This window comes from Megalobrama amblycephala, linkage group LG4 (genome assembly GCF_018812025.1).
Source record: "Megalobrama amblycephala isolate DHTTF-2021 linkage group LG4, ASM1881202v1, whole genome shotgun sequence".
Classification (NCBI taxonomy): Eukaryota; Metazoa; Chordata; class Actinopteri; order Cypriniformes; family Xenocyprididae; genus Megalobrama; species Megalobrama amblycephala.
The window spans coordinates 5,127,498-5,151,090 of NC_063047.1; the positions used below are offsets into that span (position 1 = coordinate 5,127,498).

Consider the following 23,593-nt stretch of genomic DNA (forward strand, 5'->3'; position numbering starts at 1 on the left):
GGGCTTTATGGCAGAGTGGCCCGACGAAAGCCTCTCCTCAGTGCAAGACACATGAAAGCCAGCATGGAGTTTGCCAAGATGGTGAGAAATAAGATTCTCTTATTTCTCTTACCAAGATATAACTTTTTGGCCTTAATTCTAAGCGGTATGTGTGGAGAAAACCAGGCACTGCTCATCACCTGTCCAAGCATGGTGGTGGCAGCATCATGCTGTGGGGGTGTTTTTCAGCTGCAGGGACAGGACGACTGGTTGCAATCGAGGGAAAGATGAATGCGGCCAAGTACAGGGATATCCTGGATGAAAACCTTCTCCAGAGTGCTCAGGACCTCAGACTGGGCTGAAGGTTTACCTTACAACAAGACAATGACCCTAAGCACATAGCTAAAATAATGAAGGAGTGGCTTCACAACAACTCTGTGACTGTTCTTGAATGGCCCAGCCACAGCCCTGACTTAAACCCAATTGAGCATCTCTGGAGAGACCACCAACGTTTACCATCCAACCTGACAGAACTGGAGAGGATCTGCAAGGAGGAATGGCAGAGGATCCCCAAATCCAGATGTGAAAAACTTGTTGCATCTTTCCCAAAAAGACTCATGGCTGTATTAGATCAAAAGGGTGCTTCTACTAAATACTGAGCAAAGGGTCTGAATACTTAGGACCATGTGATATTTCAGTTTTTCTTTTTTAATAAATCTGCAAAAATGTCAACAATTCTGTGTTTTTATGTCAATATGGGGTGCTGTGTGTACATTAATGAGGGGAAAAAAATGAACTATTTTAGCAAATGACTACAATATAACAAAGAGTGAAAAATTTAAGGGGGTCTGAATGCTTTCCGTACCCACTGTATATATATATATATATATATATATATATATATATTATTATATATTATTTTATATATATATATATATATATATATATATATATATATATATATATATATATATATATATATATATAAAATAATATGACATATCACTTTATTCTATAAAACCTATTTAGTTTGAATTCATTTTTAGTACATTTCAATAATACATATTTTATGTTTTGGTATCTTAAACCCCCAAAATGTCAGCTGGTTCAACTGTCCGAACAACTGAACAGACGAGAAAGCTATTTAAAATGGTGTCTTAATAATAAAAAATTAAAAACTTAAGACCATAGCATCATTTTAGGTTTGAAACCTTTCATATAAACAAATTTTATAAATATCAGTAGTTTTAAAGCTGTTTAAAGACCCCAATCGACTCTTGTGACAGTGAAATGTTTGTAGATCTCTCTCAAATATATATATATATAAAAATAATGGTACACATTCAAGTGGAACAGATTATCGGAAAAATAAAATTATTTCAGGACTTGATTCAGTTTTTTGGGAAGAAAGGGACGGTGTTTGAGTGGAGGAAATGACTGGAGAAATCCAACATAAATCACCAGTCAGACGTTTCACCATAAGATCGAGATATGACATGACATTAAAATTAAGGTAAAAAAATAAAAATGAAACATATGCATGCATGAATAGATCAAAAACATGCATTTAGAAAAAAGACAGGATGAATTTTCATTTCATGCTGGCTTTAATATAAGCGTATAAATATCAATCAAAATATCAAATATAAATATCAATGGTTTATAATACAACATTCTTGGTTACACTAATGGCTAATGGTGCCCGAGTGTGTTTGGAGACCCGCACAGAACATTCCTGCCTACAGCCACACCACTTCACATACAGCGCTCGCACATCACGTTGAGGAGTTCGGAATGTTATTTAGAGGTTGCTGGAGGGTTGAATGAGAGTCATCAGTCTCATGCTCGTTTAAGGGTGAATGCTAATGTATGGAGAGGTAAATGTGTGTGTGGGAGTCGAAGACAGAAAGCCTTGAGCAGCATTATCACAGCTCTGTGTGTGTGAGTGTGTGATCGCACTCCTCCTACATACCTCAATATTCATTATCACACAGAAACACACTCCTCTGATTCATGTCATCACTATCTCCTCCTCTCGCCACCCTATCCAACCAACCGTCTCTCTCTCTTTCTCTGTTTATCATTCTCAGTGAAAGTAGGACTCATCTCCATAAAGCAGGATTTGAGCTGCAATCCTGTAAAGTGAGCATGTGATGAGAACAATCCTGCACAAGGCAGGTTAACACCCTGTGAGAGAGTGTCTGTGTGTTCCTCTTTTTGGAGAAGTTAATTTCTTGCCATCTGAAAGTGTTTTTGTGTAAAAGAGGGAACACACACTGATCTATGGAGGATCAGTTTGCGTGCGTGTGGTGAGAACATCTCATTCTCACCCTCCAGATATTCCTCTTCCTGTTAGCGACACCTTACCAACTACCTGATCTGTGAAAATGTGTTTGAGAATGAAGACGAGAATGTGTTTGAGAATGAGTTCATTTTACTTTTTCTCTAACTTGAGCCCGTATAAAATTTGAAGTGTGTGGTTGTGTTTTTCTTTTTTTTTTATATTGTAACCGAAATGTACTATAATGGAACTGAATCAAATCAAGATCTGATTGAGAACTTGTGATTTTGTTTTAGTTTTGCATAAATTAAACACAACTCTTAAACCAAAATATTTTTCCTTCTGATCATGTTTCTTGTCTTTAACATTTTGTAAGAAATGTTTCTTGAGCGCCAAATCATCATATTAGAATGATTTCTGAAGGATCATGTGACACCGAAGACTGGAGTAATGATGCTAAAAATTCCATCACAGAATTAAAACACATTTTAAAATATATTCAATTTGAAAAGTTATTTTAAATTATAACATTTCAATCAAATAAATGCAGTTACTATGTAAGCATATGAGACTTACGACAAAGCATGCTAACAAAGTCTTACCGACCCCAAACTTTAGAACAGTATTGTACACGCATAAATAACGATCATATAGATGTGCGACAGGTACCTGAAATGTACATGTATCCTCCGTAAACAGTGCCTGCGTGTCCATAATGCGGCTCGTTCATTTTGGCCACATACGTCCACTCGTTTGTCCTAGGGTTATAACACTCCACAGTTGCTGGAGAAAGACAAGAGACAGTGAGAATTAGAGATGGAAACAAGGTCTCGAATGCTAAGAAAGATGACTAGACTAAGAGTTAATGTGGATCCAGAAAGAGGTCTAAAGGGGACAGAAAAAGCGTTCTTCTACATTAGTCATGCTCTCACAGACAGAGAGAATTGGGGCGCTTTAGTGATCAATAATACACAACCAAACTAATATACTTGCGTTAGAACAAATGCAAGTTTGGACTCTGATGACTATTAACATTGTGGTTCTTTGGCATTCGGCCACAGAGAAAATGAAATATTAACCATTATTGAAGAATTTATACAATATGAACCAAATAAATGGTACAATAACCACTGACTTCTATACACGGAAACCTCTACTTCACCTTGTTAAATATTCAAAGAAGACTGCTGGCTGCTCTTATCTAATCTCTCTAAATCAGAAGCAATGTTAGTTTTATAAAAGCATTCGTCCACACAAATCAGATCACTATAGAAGATCTGATACAGGCAGATACATTATTAATATCTAGTGATCTTTATCTTGTGTAAACTGGAGATATATAAAAAAAAAAAAAAAAAAAAATCACAGAACAAGCTCTTAGTCTGGCTTCTGGTTAAAAAAGGATACGAGGTCTGATATTCATATTATCTGATATGAAGAATTACACATAATTATGGGTATTTAAACTAAATATGGGAGACCTTTTGTTCATTATACTTCACAGCAGCATAATTTTACTGTGTACAGTCAATTTCTACTTATTTTTTTGTAAGTTTTTGAAACTGATTGGTCTATGGTGTGGTTGACCCTTCCATGGTATTGCCCAAAAGCAGCGAGGTCTAGATTAAAGTTCATTACAGTATACAAAAATATACAGCACACTATTAAACACAGACAGCCTGTTTTCCACTAATGATTGACTACAGGAGAGTCTGTGTCTGTTCTGACTGATAAAGAACCAAATACACAACTCTCAGAGCTTTCAAACCCTTCATATCAGTAAATTAATGAGACGGTGCCACTGAAAGTCTGTCCTCAATCTATGGTCATAAAAATTACTCGCACAACAACATTCACTTAATCTTCATGACCTCACACAGACATATTTAATAGCCAGGCCACATTTATAAAAACAGATGATTACACTTTTAAAACAAGTTTAATAGGGGAAAAAAAACACTGCATTACTGGTCATTTTGCATCTACACTCTAAAAAATGCTGGGTTAAAAACAACCCAAGTTGGGTTGAAAATGGACAAACCTAGCGGTTGGGTTAAATGTTTGCCCAACCTGCTGGGTAGTTTTATTTAAACCAACTATTGTTTAAACATTGCTATATGGCTAGCTTAAAATGAACCCAAAATAGTTGGGAAATTAAAAACCAGATGCAATTAGAGGCAACAACAATAGACAAAAGGTGAATGTTTATTAATAAGCTTTAATATTTTATTAATATAAATGTAATAGTTTAATAGTTTATTAATATAAATGTATTAATAAGCAATTTAATAAATGTTTATTGTTTAATAATTATTCATTGAACATTAATAAATGTTCATTTCCAACATACTTTTGGTTAATTTTAATTAAGCAATACAGTAATTTTTAAACAATAGTTGAGTTAAATAAAACTACCCAGCAGGTTGGGCAAACATTTAACCCTACCGCTGGGTTAAAACAACCCAATTGCTGGGTTTGTCCATTTTCAACCCAACTTGGGTTGTTTTTAACCCAGCATTTTTTAAAGTGTATGCAACAATTCCTAATAATTGGATGTTGTATGTAACCATTTTTTCCCCTTGAGAACCTGTGCCTTCTGCATATTTTCAGATATGAGGCCACATCACTAGTTATCTGGGCACTGTAGCTTTTTAAATCAATCACTTGTAATTTGAATCAAACTGCACTGCAGTAATGGCGACTTCCAGCAAATATTGTACTGAGACTGACAATCAAGCACACTGGGGCAGTAATATTAGACAGCATTCAGAGTCCTCAAACAGTATTGGGTAAAAAGATTAAATTCAACTCAAAGCAATAAATTCCACTTGACCGCCATGACGGTGGTCGCTATAGAAACATAAGCGCTAGGCGCTTGAGAGTGTGTGTAAGAGTTAATGTAAATTGTATCCAGAGGGCTGCAAGTAAGTTTTTTTTGTGTGTTTTTTCTCCGTTTCACTGTGGAAGTGAACATGCCAGAGTTCAATATCAAACCTCTGTAGTGTGACACCTGTATCTGTGTGTGTTTGTCTCTTTCCTGTCAGTTGTGGGATGCTTTACATATCTGATCATGGACCTGTGTGGTCTGTGTAAAAGATACAGGTTGTACGTTTGTGTGTATAGTTAAGAGGAGCATTGCCGAGGAAGATGGGAAGGTTTTTTTGGGTTTGTGTGGACACATGCATCTCTATGTCCTGCCATTCTGTTTTGCTATGTGGAGCAGTCCCTGCATTTTAATTATCTATGTTTCATTGGGGCAATTATCCTGTGAGAACCTAAGCTCCTGATGTGGTCTGTCATACAACAGTAGCTGCTGCAATAGTGACTACAAAGCAAACAATGCCAAATGCAAGATACTTTTTCAAAATCCCAGAGAGGACCATTTTCACAAAAAAATCCTGTGTACTATTACTATTTTCTGTTGTAAGCTCTTTTTGCTCCCAAATGGCAAGTCGTTTTTTTAATTTTCACGGTCACTCCAACCATGCGTATCACCAATGATTCCTCACTCATGTGTCGTTTCTGGGGCTCTTAAACTTCTGTATGGTGATCTAATTTCATTTGGGAGGAGCAATGTTTATATATGTGCGTGAACAATCAGATGAACTCAAAACCACAGATAAATATCATTGCTATCTGTCTTGAATGCATATTGGATTAATGCATATTAAAGTGTAAATACCCCCTAAGAATAACTAACAAATAAAGGTAAAATGACAAAACAATGCACTACAGTTATATCACTAAATAAGATTTGTTTGTTTTTCTCCACCACAATTAGATTTGTGTGAAATCATCTTTAATTTTAAGACGGAGAGTCTTTTCAAAAACCTACAAAACCTCACTCTGATATAAAAGTATTTAAAATAAATAAGATATAAATGTTTGGGTGGAACCATCACATATCTTAGGCCCTGTTTACACCTGGTATTAAAGTGTTAATTCACCCCAAAATGAAAATTCTGTCATTAATTACTCGCCCTCATTTCATTCTAAATGAAGATAAAATGAAGATATTTTTGATGAAATCTGAGTGATGTCTGTTCCTCCATATACTGCCTTTGCAACTACCGCTTTGATGCTCAAAAAAGTTCATAGAGAGATTGGAAAACTAATCCTCGATTACTAATCGAGACTCGATAGCTTTTTATGATGAACAGATTTAATTTAGGCTCACATTGATCAGCGAACATAAGCAGAAACTCAACCAAACATGAATGACACACAGGAACAAAACTCTTCTGGAATCTCAAACATGCTGCGTAACCAACGAGGTTCACTCTCGTGTGTTATGCAGCACGTTTGAGCTTCTTTTTTAAATCTTATTCTGAACAATCCATGAATGTAAATGTTTTTACTGAACTAATCATTTTCATCAAAATGTCTCTGGTGATGTATACCCCTTTTTCGGCCAGGTAAACTGGAGCCTGGAACCTGCACCGAACCGTGTTGGTAGAAAAGGGGTAATTCAGATCTGCCATCATCTAATCAATATCCAAGGAACCAAGTCACCACCCTACATTTTTTTTTACTCAGATTTATGCCACAAAACATAAAAATGAGCTCCCTCTACTTCCGTAATTGCAACTAAAATAAATGTTGATGGTGTCACGCTCTCAGCACTCAATAATTCACAGCTCAAAACACATTGGGGTCAGCACAAACCCTGCCTGGTTATCCTTACTGCATGTAAACAGTATTTTAATGTGGTCTGGTTTGTATTTTTTTTAACCTAGCATAATTCAGTCTATAGTTCAGAAGAAATGGTTCAAGTAACCCATCCATGTTTGTATTTGAGTAATTATACTAGCTTTTACAAAGTGATAGAATTTTTTGGGTCACAGCCCATCAACCTTTAGGGGGCAGCACTACTTACAAACTAGCTCCTCGTCAGGATCAAGTCAAATCTTTCTAAAATTAGGACCAAGCAAAAATATCAAGATCTTTTCAGCATTTTCAAGATTTAGTACTGCTAACACTCTCGTCCTAAGGTTATATTTACAAAACATGTCAACAACTGAAGCACAGCGTGTCCCTTGGAAATCTGTACCCTGCTGTGACGCCAAAATCCCTTCCTGACTCACCCAGCTCTCCTGCAGCGTTTCTCCCGCCTACAGCGTATAGATGTCCTTTGAGAGCGCTCAGATGAAAGAAGGTCCTCTTCTCATTCAGACACGCCACCTGAATCCACTTGTTATACCTCGGGTCGTATCGAAACACAGTATCCACAGCTGTTTTACCTTTCGTGTCATAGTTACTTTGTCCGCCGACCACATACAAAAAGTTCCCGATGACCGCGATCCCGTGCTGGTAGCGCGGGGCGTCCATGGGTGCCAGTGCCTTCCATTCGTGTGCTTTCTCGTCAAAAAGTCGTAACTCTTTACTTACAACCAGCTGTTGCCGTAGCACGCCCCCTAGTGTCACTAAATGGGTACTGTCTGAACGGATCGCAGTTCTTTCCGACTGCATCACCGGCTGCATGTATGGCATCATCTGGTAGTTGCTGGCTTCTAATAAAAGATTAACACATGTATTGTCCGTACGCATGAAGTCGACAGTTTGTACATGATTTATGAGTTCTGTAGGGCTCATGAGGGGGAATCGGATATTGCGCATTAGCTTGGCGGCGTATTCCATGCGGCCTTCTTCATAGCGTAACCAGCGGCAAGCGGCTTTGAACAGGTCCAGCTCGCTGCAGTGTTTTAGACTGTTGGAGGAGAGCACAAACGCTAGACGCTCGAATGGAAGTTTTACAAACTCGCCAGTGCCGAGCAGCGAGGGAAAATTCTTTAGGATGAAGTTGTTGACGTATTTGTCCACCTCCGTGAGGTTGTAGGTGTTGGCGATGCGCCCTACTTCAACACAGTTGTCCAACGACACCTAAGAGGAAGGAGGAACTGCGAGTTAGTACTAAAAAAAAAAAAAAAAAAAAAAATACACAGCAGAATATAAGTGCTCTCATTTGAAATAGTTTGAACAGTGTCCTACCCCAGAAATGAGAAAGACTTTGCAGAAGTCAAGGACAGGCAGGATCTGGAGAAAGCTAGCAGCCTCTAGGGTGTCCTGTAGATTCTCCATGTTGAGAGAGAGTTTGGCGGTGTAAATGAAGTCTATAATCTTCTTTAGCCCTATTCGATTCACACCATGCAGCTTTATACACATCAAATCCTGCTCTTTCATTCCACCTGAGGAAAAAAGAAAGAGAACGAGGGGAAGAGATGACAGAGGGAGGAGATGAAAGTGAGAGAAAATCAGTGCAAAGAAATATTCAGGCAAAACCGATATAAAATAGGGGAAAAGGCAGATGAAGAGAACAAGGAAGAAAAGAATGGAGGAGGGATCAGCAAAAAACGTTGCAAACGAGCAGATCAAAGGCAGAGAGGGGAGAGTGACAGAAACAATAAGGAGAATGAGAGAAAAAGGAAAAGAGAGAGAAGATAAGTGAGTCTTACTGCCAGCTGTCACCAATTCTCTTTACCATGATAATGAGCCACTTATTCAAGAGCCACGTTTGAAATAAATCAAACCACTTTCATTAATTCAGATATGATTTCTCAACTATGTGGAGATGGAGGAAGAGAGGGAGAGAGACAGAGAGCAAAAAGGATAAGTAGAACAACGGGAGAATGAAAGAAAGTGTAACAGACAGCAATTATGGGAGTCTTGCAGTGCTGAAATGTTCATGGCACACATGTTGTAGCAGGACTTTAATGAGCTTTAAAGAATACTACTGACCTTTTAGAAGATGAACAGAGACAGCTACATACACAACCAAACTGTAACGCGGTTTGTAACCTAACTGGGTCTCTTAGAAGGCTGTACACATGACCTGACACAATCACAGCCAATCAGAAGATATTTCATCTATTTACTTTAACATTATAAGAAGATGACTTTTGGGTCAATTAAATTTGATGGCTGTGGCTACCTGGCGCAATGCTGTAGAAAGAGAAACCGTGCCCAATACAATGCAATGGCTAAACTGTTTATTTTATCAGATTAGAGTTAGGAACAAATTAAGGTTTCTCAGATTATGATATGTACTGTGACAGACAAATTTGGTGTATTTACCAGGTCCGGTTATGCCGGGTTCAGACTACATTATATTTTTGTCGGTTACGATAGTCACTGTCAGATTATATGATTTGGACTCCTAAAATTTTGTCATGTCGTGGACAAGAAACATGTCAGACTACATGTTGTTACCTGACCATTCATCGCGTGCCATCTTTAACCACGTGCGTGCTGTCATCGAGAGGGCGGGACTATCTACTGACAGAAGGTGCCGTGAACATAAACAAACAATTTTCATCAGAAAAGCCCAAAAGTGGACACATATCTGGATTGCATGGATGTTTGGATTTCCTCCAAAGAGAACTGAGGTAAACATGTTTTATTTACCTTTTTTCACTCTGTTGCGGTAACTTAGTCCCTTGAGGAAACAAAAATGCGGGAGTATTGTTGCCATAGCTCCACAAATATTTCCTCCATTGTAAAATTCCACCAAGCAGGAATGATACCATTGTCTCTCTTTCATTTTGGCGTGTTTGAAAGCATGTAGGAATGGGCTTCTGTGCTTTTATTGGCCAGCGTCACACGTGACGGAACTCATCGTGGGTGACCGGAAAAAAAATTAAACATGCTAGTCTTTCTGTCATGAAGCATCGCAGGAGCGGCATTGGTTGTCGTCCACTATGACATACTACACGAGCTGAAACGATTGAATCTTGCGTCCCGACGCCCACTGTTGTTAACGAATCCCCACGACACCCTACATCAAGCAGATCATGGCAAAATCAGGCTAAAATCGTGTAGTCTGAACTCGGCATTAAAGTACCTTTGTAGGGCAGTAGTCATCATGGACTACTGATTTGTTGCTCGAGAAACATTTCTTCTCGTTAAATAGAAATGTAATTAATACAAATAATTTGTAACATTATAAATGCCTTTATCTCCCTTTTTTATTCAGGATCCTTGCTGAATAAAACTTTTTAAGGGTAGCATACTGAATGGCTAAGCGACCTAGTTAGTGTTCATATCACCACTGTTTAAAAACTGAACTCTGAACTGGTTCATTTTCTGGACTGATTCAGAATCTTGATGCATCAATGAATCGATTTTCCCCAGCAGCTCTAGTTAGGAAATGGTGTAAGCCTGCATAAAGAGTATTCCCTGGACACGCTGCTCCTTCATAATTGTTTTAGTGCTCTCTCATAATAGTTTTGTGTTAAAAAACTCATCCAGGGTTTGGTAGTATGCAGTATTAAGTGGCATAATTATTTAGGGAATAGCTGAACTCAATTCAAATAATGAAATGAAGTTCTTTCCATTGAACACATTATCTCTGAACAAGCTTCCCCAAATAACCCCGAGCTAATCTCTTGCTTTCTTATCTTTTTCACCTCTCTTGCTTTCTTCCCAAGAAATAGAGTGAGGGAGGGAGTGAATGGAGGGAGAATCAAGAACATTCCGAGCTCTGAAGGAAAGTCTCTGGTGTGACTAAATGAGACTGACACGCTACTGATATTTACATGAGTAACAGACTAAACAAAAAACAGAAAAAAAAATGTAAAAAGATTTAAAGAGATCAAAGCAAACAAACAAAACAATCCAGCATATAATATAGTAGATAACACAGAGGAAACTTTTTTTTTATATTATCTTCCTCTTCTGTCAAACTTTGACCTCTAGGTCCAAAAAAACCTCTGTTTTTCCTTCTTCCTTTATCCCTTCCTCACCTGGAAACTTGGCTTCACCTCACCTAATCCTTTGTTATCCCATGTCTTTTTCGCTCGCTCACCTGTAAACATGGCTTTAAAGTAGTCGCTGGAGGAGGCCATCATGGCTCGGTGAACAGGAAACGCTTCATCCCCATCTCCCGCCACCAACGTGACATCACACAGCAGGCCCTCTATCCTCAACTGGTCAAAACCCTGAGAGATGGAGAGAATAAAATAACACGGAGGAAGTGAGAGAACTGACAAGCTTTTCTGTAATGCACTTAATGAATTCACTGAGGAGGAAAGAGAATGAACAAAAAGGTCTTGAGGAAAAAACAACAAAAACATTAAAGCATCTCTTGTTATCACCCATTAAAAACAGTGAATGTTAAGGAGCTGTATCATTACTATGCGTCCCATGAGCGTCGTTTCTGAATAAAATATTGTGGGGTTAATTAATGAACAGGAGGTCAGATACATGAGGGGACTGCGACAGAGATGGGATCCCACGGCGGAGACAAGCCATAATTAACAGGACAGAGGCATCGTCCACTCTCTCACACACACACACAAACTCTCAGAGTGCTGTGTCAGGCTCAATCCACCAGCATGTGCAAAAGCAAATGCCAAGCATGTGATAGGACATGAAATAAGGCACAATCCAATCAGTGATACACTTACTGAAATTACACATAAGCTTTTTAAGCACCAAACTCTGTACTACACCCTCTGGGCTGGAGTTTTACAAATATGCCAAAAATCACGATAAACATGGGAAAGCCAGCTGGCTGTCTTAACCGGACTCATAACATCAGTGTTTGATACAAAATCTAAAACTAAAAGCTTTGCCTGCGATGTGCCTCATTCATAAGTCACCTTGGATAAAAGCATCTGCTAAATGACTAAAAGTAAAAAAAAGAAGCTTTTCTGCATCTAATGTGAAAGTAAAAGCATTTTACATATACAAACATTGTGGGTGGGTGTGGACTATATGTATAAAATATAGCCAACATTTTTATATAATAATGATAATAATAATAATAATTATATTAAAGGTGCCATCGAATTGAAAATTGAATTTACCTCAGCATAGTTGAATAAGAGTTCAGTACATGGAAATGACATACAGTGAGTCTCAAACACCATTGTTTCCTCCTTCTTGTGTAAATCTCATTTGTTTAAAAGACCTCCGAAGAACAGGCGAATCTCAACATAACACCGACTGTTACGTAACAGTCGGGATCATTAATATGTACGCCCCCAATATTTGCATATGCCAGCCCATGTTCAAGGCATTACACAAGGGCAGCCAGTATTAATGTCTGGATCTGTGCACAGCTGAATCATCAGACTAGGTAAGCAAGCAAGGACAATAGCGAAAAATGGCAGATGGAGCAATAATAACTGACATGATCCATGATAACATGATATTTTTAGTGATATTTGTGAATTGTCTTTCTAAATGTTTCGTTAGCATTTTGCTAATGTACTGTTAAATGTGGTTAAAGTTACCATCGTTTCTTACTGTATTCACGGAGATAAGAGCCGTCGCTATTTTCATTATTAAACACTTGCAGTCTGTATAATTCATAAACACAACTTCATTCTTTATAAATCTCTCCAACAGTGCGTAATGTTAGCTTTAGCCACGGAGCACTATCAAACTCATTCAGAATCAAATGTAAACATCCAAATAAATACCATACTTACGTGATTAGACATGCTGCATGACGAACACTTTGTAAAGATCCATTTTGAGGGTTATATTAGCTGTGTGAACTTTGTTTATGCAATGATAGAGTCGAGAGCTCGGGAGGGGGCAGAGAACGTGAGCAATTAAAGGGGCCGCAGCCTGAATCGGCGAATTTCTAATTATGCCTCAAAATAGGCAGTTAAAAAAATTAATAAAAAAAAAATCTATGGGGTATTTTGAGCTGAAACTTCACAGACACATTCAGGGGACACCTTAGACTTATATTACATCTTGTAAAAAAAACATTTGATAGCACCTTTAAACTAAATAAAAAAAAAGAAAAAAGTCACTAACAATTAAGACTTTATCTGCAGCCACTACTATTACGAATAATAATTATTATAATATAATTATAATATAATTATATTATATTATATAATCATTATTATAAAAAAATTAAAATGAAACAAAATAGAATAAAATACATAGCTTCTTTATCAGGAAATGGATGTGCAAAACAAAAAATATATGCCAAAAACACACTAAACCTGCATCCTCAGCTAAAACTCTCATTCTGTGTGAGTGTGAGGACACGCAGCGCCTGCGGATAAACATTGAATCAAATGAACTGAGAGCTGTTTCCCAACAAATCACTGGAATCAAATCATTTTTCCAGCGGTTAGTGATACTGCAGGGGGATGAGGACTGCTGTGCTTTAGGACACGTGTTATGTGACAGATTTAAACTGAAATGAAGTCATCATCCCAGACATGATAAGTGGCTGTCATGGTAATAGTTTTCCTTTCATCCCCAACACCAGGGCATGTGTGCTTGTGACTACAGTATATTTTACAAACAAAGAGAGTGTATTAATGTTTGGGTGTCCTTAACCGTGTGTGTTATGAAATGTTGTTAATCTCCAGCATGGGCCTGGACTGATAAGTTCAAATATTGTTTATCCGTATTATCTTGATTTAACAAACTGATTCAATCTTAATAAAATTAATTTTAAGTTCACATACACACAATCTACTTCCTCTCAGCAGATGATCGATGACAGCTGTCAATGACATTGTGATGGAAATCATTAGTGTGACCTCATCACATCAATGTCAGTGCTGATGCAACCAAGAGATCACGCAATGCGTGAATATGTCTGTGTGTATATACACTCTTTTTCCATGTAAACAAACAGTGAACTTACACTACCATTCAATATTTGGGGTTGTTACATTTATTTTGATCTTATGATCACCAAGGCTGCATTTATTTGATCAAAAAGACAGTAAAAACAGTAATACTGTGAATGAAATATTATTACAATTTGAAATAACCATTTTAAATTTGAATATATTTTAAAATGCCATTTATTCCTGTGGTGGAAAAGCCATTACTCTATTCCTTAGTAGCTATGTTTCCATCCAAAGTTGCAAATTTAATTTGTGCACAAAATGGGAATATTGCATAAAACATTTGCGAATAAAGCAGCATTTCCATCCAGTGAGTCGAAGAGAAAAAAATAGTTACTTCCTAATAAACTGGCACTAAATATCACTAAGAAAAGTAGGAGAAGCCACTGTATATAATAATTTTCATATATAATAAATTACTTGCGTCTCAGAGCACACAGACGAAAGCAGTAAACGCATTTTACTGTTGTCGTCAGGCATTTCAGAACAACCAAAACATACAGTCAAGCCTAAAATTATTCAGACATTATATATATATATATATATATATATATATATATATATATATATATATATATATATATTTTTTTTTTTTTTTTTTTTTTTTTTACTAGTGGACACTATTGTTCATTTATGTAAGTGAGGATAGCAAAATAAAGTAAACTGTGACATATTATACCCAAAATTCTTCATACAGTGGATTACCAGTAAAATTTATAAAAAAAAAACTGGGACCAAAAATTATTCAGACACTTTGACCTGAACATATTTTGCTTGAGTGTTATCTGACATAATTAAGATTTTTTTTTTCTGACACAGTTTAACTCAGATCTTGTCATATTTTATTACCATTTTTTAAAACTAAGTGAATAAACTATAATAATGAATGAAATGTTCAAGGTGTCTGAATAAATTGTGGTTTGACTGTATGTCTATACTGTCACTTTTGATCAATTGAATGCATCCTTTCTGAATAAAATTATTAATTTCTCCTTCTCTCTCTCTCTCTCAAAAAACAAAACAAAAAAACAAACAAAAACTTACTGACCCCAAAATTTTTAAGATAATGTATTTGCATGTCAAAAGGTGAGTCACACTTAAACTTTTTTTTTTTTTTTTCCCTAATTCCTAAACCAGTCTAAGCTAGTGAAGAGAACTGTGTGGCTTCCCAGAAACATTTCCATGTCTGCCATTGGTCAGGTAAAACAGCAACAGCAACAGCAATGTTTTGATAGTGCCATAGAGCTATAGTTTATACACTGGATATAATTTATTATAGAATTATAATTAACATTGGAAATATGGCTATTACTACAATGACTCACTTTTAAACTGACATATTATTACATAAAAACAGTCCGCTGAAGAGAACACCATGCATCAGAGGGTTAAATCAATATGAACAGATGCACACAAACAGAGGGAATCAGGTGACCTTCCCTTATTGATCTGTCTGCAATGACTCGCTGGAAAATTCCAATTAAATTCTAACCTTTGTTCCCACACAAGCACATGCTGAAACCTGCCAGGTGACCCGCAGAAAGGTGCTAATGAATGTTCTCATGGACCTCAGGCAGGACTCTGCCCACCACAGATGATGATGGTGGTGATGATGATGATAATACTAATATCATCCTCATGTGTGAGCTAAAGCCAGACTGCCAATAACAGCAGAGATGACCTTCACAGTCTCTTCCAAACACACAAACTCTCATGTGTGACATGATGCTAGAGTGACAGATGGTGACGCCCCACCCCGACGTTTAGTAAGAGATGTGTAATCACACACACACTCACCTGTAAAACCACAGAGCTGTGCGTGTTGCTGGTAAAGAAGCGTGTATTTCCTGTTTTCGAGGCCTGCAAGTGGGAGGAGAGCCCCATTTCACTGCATCCCAGCGATACCTTCATCATCTGAGCATCATCATCCTCCACCAGTGATCTGCCCATCAGAAAGAGAAATATGAAGGAATAACCTGTTAAGTGTGAGAGTGGTACAGACAGTGCTGTGCGAAAAGATCAAATATGTTTGACTGCAAATATGTTTGATTATGAAACAGATGTGGTGCTTCCTGAGTCATCATTTAACACGAGTACAGCACAGAAACCCACCTCAAATGACAAACATTATGCATAACTGAATGTTCACAACATGTAGAACGTTAGTCACACAGAGGTTTAACACAATGTGACATGAGGTCAAAAACTGGCTTCTCAGAAATTAACCCCGTACAACGTAGGCCAATTTTATTGGATTGCAAGTTTTATTGGATTAGATTTTATATATATATATATATATATATATATATATATATATATATATATATATATATATATATATATATATATATATATATATATATATATATATATATAAAAAATCTAATTCAATAAAACTTGCAATCCAATAAAATTGGCCTACGTTGTTTCAGATGTTGCAGGCAGCTACTTTGACCTTTTCCAAGCCTAATGGTAAAAGAGCAAATGATCATAACATTTAAAGAAATGAATACTTTATTCAGCAAGAATGCTTTAAGAATTGATCAAAAGTGACAGTAAAGACATTTATAATGTCAGAAACTATTTCTAAAGAATCCTGAAAAGGGTCAGGGTTCCCACAAAAATATCAATGTTTTCAACATTGATAAGAAGAAATGTTTTCAAATATTACCAAACCAGCATATCAGAATGATTTTTAAAGGAGAAATGGAGTAATGGCTGCTGAAAATTCAGCTTTGCCATCACAGGATTAAATTACATTTTTACATAAATTGTGATAATATTTCACAACATTACTGTTTTATTCTGTATTTTTGATCAAATAAATGCAGCCTTGGTGAGCATAGAAGACTTATTTTAAAAAATAATTTAAAAAATAAAATACCGACCAAACTGCTAGGAAGGTCCAACAGAGTCACTACAGTTCCCAAACTCACAAGAAAGAAAGAAAGAAAGAAAGAAAGAAAGAAAGAAAGAAAGAAAGAAAGAAAGAAAGAAAGAAAGAAAGAAAGAAAGAAAGAAAGAAAGAAAGAAAGAAAGCACTCCCAGCAACTCTGTCACTGAAAAGCACAAGGCAAGGGATGGACACAAGAAGATTTCCAAGTCAGTGAATATCCACTGGAGTATGGTTAAACTGAGTATAAGAAAGAGACCGCTGAGTGAGACCACGTAAAGGCAAATCTGAAGGAGTTACAAGCTCCAGTGGTTGCCCAGGTGCTCAACAGTTACAGCTTTATGGAAGAGTGGCACAAAGAAAACCACTGTTTAAAAATGTCATATGACAACTCTGCTACAATTTGCCAAAATATGGGAGACACTGAAGCAGTCACACATACATGACAATAATAATCTTAGACCAAATTAGGGCTGCAACTAACGATTATTTTGTTAATCAATTAGGCCTAATCTTTTTTTTTTTTTTTTTTTGATTAATCAGATGAATTTAAATTTAATTTAAAATTTATTTTAATCCATTATTTTAAAAAATGTTATTCCACATCCTGCCCAGACCAGTGCTGTCCTCTAAACAATGTATAATATAATGCCTACTAAAACAAATGAATGTATCTATGTAGATACATCTATGTATCTATGTATGTAGGCTATGCTAAACCAAAAAACAACTGATTGATATTTTTAAAGCAGAAATAAAAATGACTAAATTAAAAATAATAACAAACAAAAACAAAAGCATAAAATGTTACCTTGAAGGAGGAATGAAGAACACACATTTACTCATCTGAACATAGTAAATTAATGGGCTATTCCAACAATAGTGCCTTCACTGTTACTGCTCTCATAAATGTGATTACTTGTGTTACATGTAGAATTTTAAACTTACACTTAATTTCTAATGAAAAATGTTTTAGCAAAATGTGTATTTTAGTCAGAATTATTGCTTCTGTTTAATGCGCATGCACCCACCGGCACTTGATCATTGAAGTCTGTGAAGTTTAACTCGCTTGTTGTCAGAATATGCAAAATGGAAATACTCACAGGACTTTCTAACATTTACAGATAAGGATATAACCGTAAAGGTTATCGTTTAACAAACACATCGCCTCCACCGCGGTGGCTGCATCATGCTTGGGAAATGCTTCTCCACACACCTAGAAGACTTGAGAGGGTAAAATGAATAAGAAAAATACAGAGTAATCCTAAAAAAATCTGAGAAATGCCCTGAAACTAAAGCCAAAACAGGAATGGCCTAAAAACACCAATATCCTGGAGTTGCGGAAAAAACAAAAAACAAAAAATAAAACAGTATGTGAATTACTCACTTCAGTGATGTAACTGAGTGATTGACTTGATTTAAACCTTTCAACGCTGCAGTTCCTAATAAAGTTGCTGGCCAACTGGCTCCGTTTTATTTACTTACTAAAGCCAATTTGTTGTTGCAGTTGGCGTTGGCGAGTGTTAGTTTTGGACCTTGTGAGCACATAAAATGATGAATAATTAAAAAGGCCTCATAATAAGCAATTATGGTTACTCTGGGGCTAAGCAATGATGGCTCTTAAAGCGTGTGCATTTTCAGACAACTAAAGAACTGTGTGCACTGTGCAGGCATGACAATGACATATGTACTATGAACAGATGTACTCAAGCCTTTACCGTGGAAACTACTCAAAAAGAGACCTCAGGCCACAACACAATAACACCTATTTCACAGACCTTCCGCTTGCAGCTTCAAGCTTCATGCTTTTAATGAAGATATGCAACCAGGAAACAAATAAATAAAAAAAATATTCAAATGTATCACCGTATTATCTGGATTCACAAAGTGGCCCACTGTCTTGGATGAAGGTCAGGGGTTTTGGGAGCAATCATGAAGTGCTGTAGCACAAACTTTGGAGGCATGGGTGAACAAAACTAAACAAACAAACAGTACAGTATTGTGATACTCTTGTCACGATACGGAATCAATACACTGCTAGCACTTATTTTCCATTTCAAGGCATTAACACATTTTTTTTTTAAATAACTTAATACATTTTTTAACAATAATTTTGAAATATTTACGCTTAACAGTGGAATTCCTGGTGGAAAAACCACAGTGCTTCATGGGATTGTAGTTCTTTCCCCAATTAAAGCTGTTAAATACACAGTCCTGAACCTTTGTCTTTTTGTCTGATTTTATTTTTTGCTTCAAGTCAAAGTTTGTAACCTTGTAGCTGGTTGACTTGGTTCACGGTTTATAACTATTCAACAAAGACTTTTTGAAAAACGAATGGGAAAAATATGTCCATAACCGAGGCTGCTGAAAACGTGGGTGGGTACTAATGACAAAAAAGGATAATATGATCTGTATCGTGACCCAAGTTTCAACATAACATGGTGACGAAGGAATATGGATGATTCCCAGTCCAGCTGAGTTCTGGGGGAAGGGTCAAGCAGGTCAGGGAGTCACTACCAGACAATGAGAAGATTCTACGGTTTAAAAAAAAAAAAGGAGGGGGGGGAAGGAGACGACGAGAATGGCAAGCAGAGTCACATGACACAAAGCACAGGCAGCTGATTGGTGCATTACCCTGTCAGGTGATAGGTTGGAGATGCAGCAAGCAGAGAGTGGGTGGTCCACACCACAAACGAGTGCTGGTGGCTGCCAAAAACAACGAGAGATATAGCATCACTAAACACACGCACATTCCCAGAAAACATGCAAACACTCGCAACATGAAGAAAAGTGTACGCACAGACGCAAATCACAAGTGTCAATCTGACTGAAAGCGAGAAATCACGAGGGTATTCATTCAATTAAGCAGTTTAGATTGACGTGAGTTGATGTGAGCCTCTAAATTACTGATAAATTAGATGACGATTGTAGTGATAAGCTTGATGAAGACAATTTGACATGAAATGGCAAAGCATAACACGCACACAACAGACTGTGCAGATGGGATCAAGATAATACGTGACGAAGACATGTACAAACCTTTTATCCAACAAATGAAGACAAACTGAAATCAGCATAAACTCACACTGCACTAATCATCCACGAAATATGATGCAGAAGGACAACGAGAGATATTTAGAGACAAGGGGAGAGAATGAGATAAAACGCGATGGTGCAGAAAGAATGAAAGCGATACAGATGGATGGGGGGAGAGAGAGAGAGAACAAGGATAAGCAAAAGAGCATTAGCTTAACAGCATTCTTTAATAATTTTGTATTATGGAGAACAGGAAGAACAGAGCTGAACAAGACAGGAGAACAGCTGGCCTGTCACCCCACACACACGGACCTCGACATATTCTGCTTTGATTAACCAACATCCTTTTCAACTCTCCTGGACCAGATCCCTGCTTGTTAATTAGGATTTGAGAACACACACACACACACACACACACACACACACACACACACACACACACACACACACACACACACTCTCTTTTCTCCTGATTCAGATCATACCACTTCAAATCAGTTCAGTCACCCTGGGCATTCAGTCCTCAGAGAGGAGAATTAGAAACCCACCTGAGGTCTGTCTGATAATGACACATCAAACATTAGCAAATTGGTGAAGCGAGAGAGAGATATGACTGGTTTGATATTATAAAATGTGTTGTAGCATCTAAATATAACTGGCATTCTGTTGTGCCCTCTCTAGACTGTTCTTCCTAAAAAGACATTATAGTGAAGGACAACTTTAAATCTAGGACAAAAGGCTTGAGGGAGGGAACATATACCTGCTGTTAGAGGAAATGCAGACTCAAGACTCTGAGTTTTGATGTTCAAACTGGTGCAATGTGAGATCAAGGTGTCGATTTATCGATTAAACGAAAGGGTTACAGGACTTTTCCAGGAATAGCTTAAGCTCTTTCGACTGTATCCGTGTCATGTTGTCAATTACCTCAGGAAATCATGTCAACTCTCCCCTTTAGGTTATAAGAACAGGAAATGCAGTAACATTGGAGGCCTAGCAGGCAAATGCCTCAGAGGGTTTCAAGTCCAAAATGTGAAGCTCAGATTTTTGTCAAGGCACGTCGGCTACCATTAAAAGCTTTTTAGTGTTTGAAATACTTTTTTTAATGCGCACCAAAGTTACATTAATTTAACCAAAAATTCTGTAACTATAATATTATTTCATACCCATTTCTATGTAAAATAGCTGTTTTCTATTGTAACACATTTTAAAATGTCACATGATTGTTCAGAAATCATTCTAATATACTGATTTGCTGCTCACGAAACATTTCTTAATATTACCAATGTTTAAAACAGTTGCTGCTTAATATTTTTTTTGTGGAAACCATAATACATTCTTCCAGGATTCTCTGATGAATAAAACGTTCAAAAGAACAGCATTTATTTAAATGTTTTTTGTTTTGTTTTGTTTTTTTAGTGTCAAAATAAAACTTGTTACTGCCACTTTTGATCAATTTAATGCATCCTTGCTGAAAAGTATTTACTTTTCTTAAAAAAAATTCTTACTGACCACAAACATTTGAACGGTAGTGTACATGAACTGTTTTGAAAAAACAAAAACAAAAAGGTTGAAGTTGAATTGTCATTTTGTGGTGGGACAACTTTTCTAAGTGGATAAACATCTGATTACACATGACTGACATCATTACGACGATGACAAATGTGACTAATGCGCCACTCATTTTATCATCTAGTGTAGGAGCATGTGTGTGGCTCCACACTACTGGTATGAAAGTGTGTGTAATTTGTGGGCAGAAATGTGGGTTTTTTTTGTTTTGTTTTAAATACATATTGAAATTCCAGAAAAATCCACACGATTTCATGCCAGGGTGTGTGTGTGACTCACCAGGCGACTCAGATCTGCTCGGTGACACGCACAAACAGATTTATCCCCCATATAATGAGGAGATTGGAGTGTTGATTGAAAGGGTGATAATACAGAGATAGCAGACACTGATGAAGAGTGCAGATTCTGACAGATTAACTTGAAACAACAAGATCTTACAAGCACCTCAGGCGACAAGACAGACATTTCTGTACAAAATAAAAAGGGGGAGGGGGGATGTAATATTAAATGATGTACATGAAAAGGATGGTTCTGCAGCAAAATGCATACAACTAATTAATTTAATGTTCTTATAAGGGAATAATAACAATATTTCCAATAATCATTTACTTGATACATTTTGTAGTCACATTCATATATTGTTCTCAATTGGAGGCAGTATCAAAAACACTGAATGTTAGGGTCAGAAATGAACAAGGGCCTTAGACAAAACTCCCATTGAATGTCCCCAAATAACCAACACGATCACATGAGAATGCGTATCAATAGTACGAGTTTGTAATCTCATAGAATATAAAATGAGTTTTGGCGTGCTTATGGTACACGGTTTTTCACGTGCATATGATACGCACTTTATGGCGTGTATATGATACACTCTTGGGTAGGATGGGGGTGGGGGAGTGGGGGTTTCGTACGTATAGTACGCCATAAAGTGCGTATCATATGCACGCGAAAAACCGTGTACCATAAGCACGCCAAAACTCATTTTGGCGTATATATTCTACGAGATTACAAACTCGTACTATTGATACGCATTTTCGTGTGATCGGGCTCAAATAACTCACACCCATTATAAAGCCCACTGTTTTTTTTTTTCAACAAATATATCCGATTAATTTTCCTAATATTCTATTCTAATTGTGCATATTATAGCATATAGAAAATATGCCACACACATCTGAAATAATTGTAGATGCACAGGATAAAAGTCCAAAATAAACTAAAAAAAAGAAGAAAAAAAAATGCATCCATTAAAGAATTCATAATAAAGAAAATGTTAAAAATACCTGTTACAAAAATCAAAAAGAAAGCAAAACATATTTTTTGTCATAATTATGTTTATGCTTTATTTTTTATTATTTAACTCTTTCTTTTTCTCATTTTTAATTATATATTGGCTGCATACTATAGCATAAAATATGAGGCGATGTAATAAATGATCAATCTGATAAATGTAGGGCTGCCCCCAAAAGTCGAAAGAGGCTTGGTCGACTAAATTTTAATTGGTCGATTAGTTGCGAAAAAAAAAAAAAAAAAAAAAAAAAAAAAAAATCCACAGGTTAGGCACTGACCCATCGTTAACATGGCTGGTCCATGTGGTTATATGTCAGGCAGAAAATCCTAAGTGTGGGATCATTTGGAGAGGGTAAAGAATGACCACAAAAAGGTGATATGCGACCTGAAACATGGCTTTTTTAAAACATGTAAGAAGCCTAATGTTAGCCACATTACACGGCTGCTTGCTCTATCATTAACGTTAACCTAGATAAATGTGCGATAATTTTAGGTGCATATCAAAGTGTTTGTGTGGAGCGTGGAAGCTGAATTAGTACAGTGCTTTCTGCACTACGTTTCACGTAACCTCCACACCATTGGAGTGCATCTTCTCAAAGGCCGGGTCATTCATTGTAAGCAAGACACGGAGCTCACTTCTCCCCAAACAACATGGATAAACTCGTGTTCCTTTCTCATAATATGAGAAGACTGAGATCAGAGGGGGGAAAAAATAGTTAGGTATAGTGTTTCAGTTTGCTGCTATATTTTTATTTATTTGTTTTTATAAGTATATTTATTTAGTTTTGTTCATTTGATGTTAAGGCTACTGGTCCGTCGACCTGATTATGATTGTTTATAATTTATATTCATGTCCTACATTTTAAAAATATTTTCATGAAATTTCTTTAAGATATTTTTTTGTATGCGTTCTGATCTCAGAAAAGTTCAAGCAATGTTTGC

The 23,593-nt window shown here is 36.7% G+C and overlaps 1 protein-coding gene across 8 annotated transcripts in view; it reads right to left on the reverse strand.

Annotated features, from left to right (window-relative positions):
* The window catches only part of klhl13 (kelch-like family member 13), a 58,687-nt gene that overhangs the window by 3,337 nt on the left and 31,757 nt on the right, over positions 1 to 23,593 (reverse strand). For 4 of the 8 annotated variants that reach the window (XM_048186943.1, XM_048186942.1, XM_048186945.1 and 1 more), the window contains 5 exons: positions 15,661 to 15,805; positions 11,061 to 11,193; positions 8,249 to 8,445; positions 7,345 to 8,140; positions 2,930 to 3,043 (listed from right to left, as the gene is read on the reverse strand). In XM_048186943.1, the coding sequence (XP_048042900.1) occupies positions 2,930 to 3,043; positions 7,345 to 8,140; positions 8,249 to 8,445; positions 11,061 to 11,193; positions 15,661 to 15,805 (1,385 nt within the window). Of the gene's footprint in view, positions 1 to 2,929; positions 3,044 to 7,344; positions 8,141 to 8,248; positions 8,446 to 11,060; positions 11,194 to 15,660; positions 15,806 to 19,390; positions 19,463 to 23,593 lie in introns of all 8 variants that reach the window. The other 4 variants (XM_048186940.1, XM_048186939.1, XM_048186938.1 and 1 more) reach the window with 2 other exon arrangements.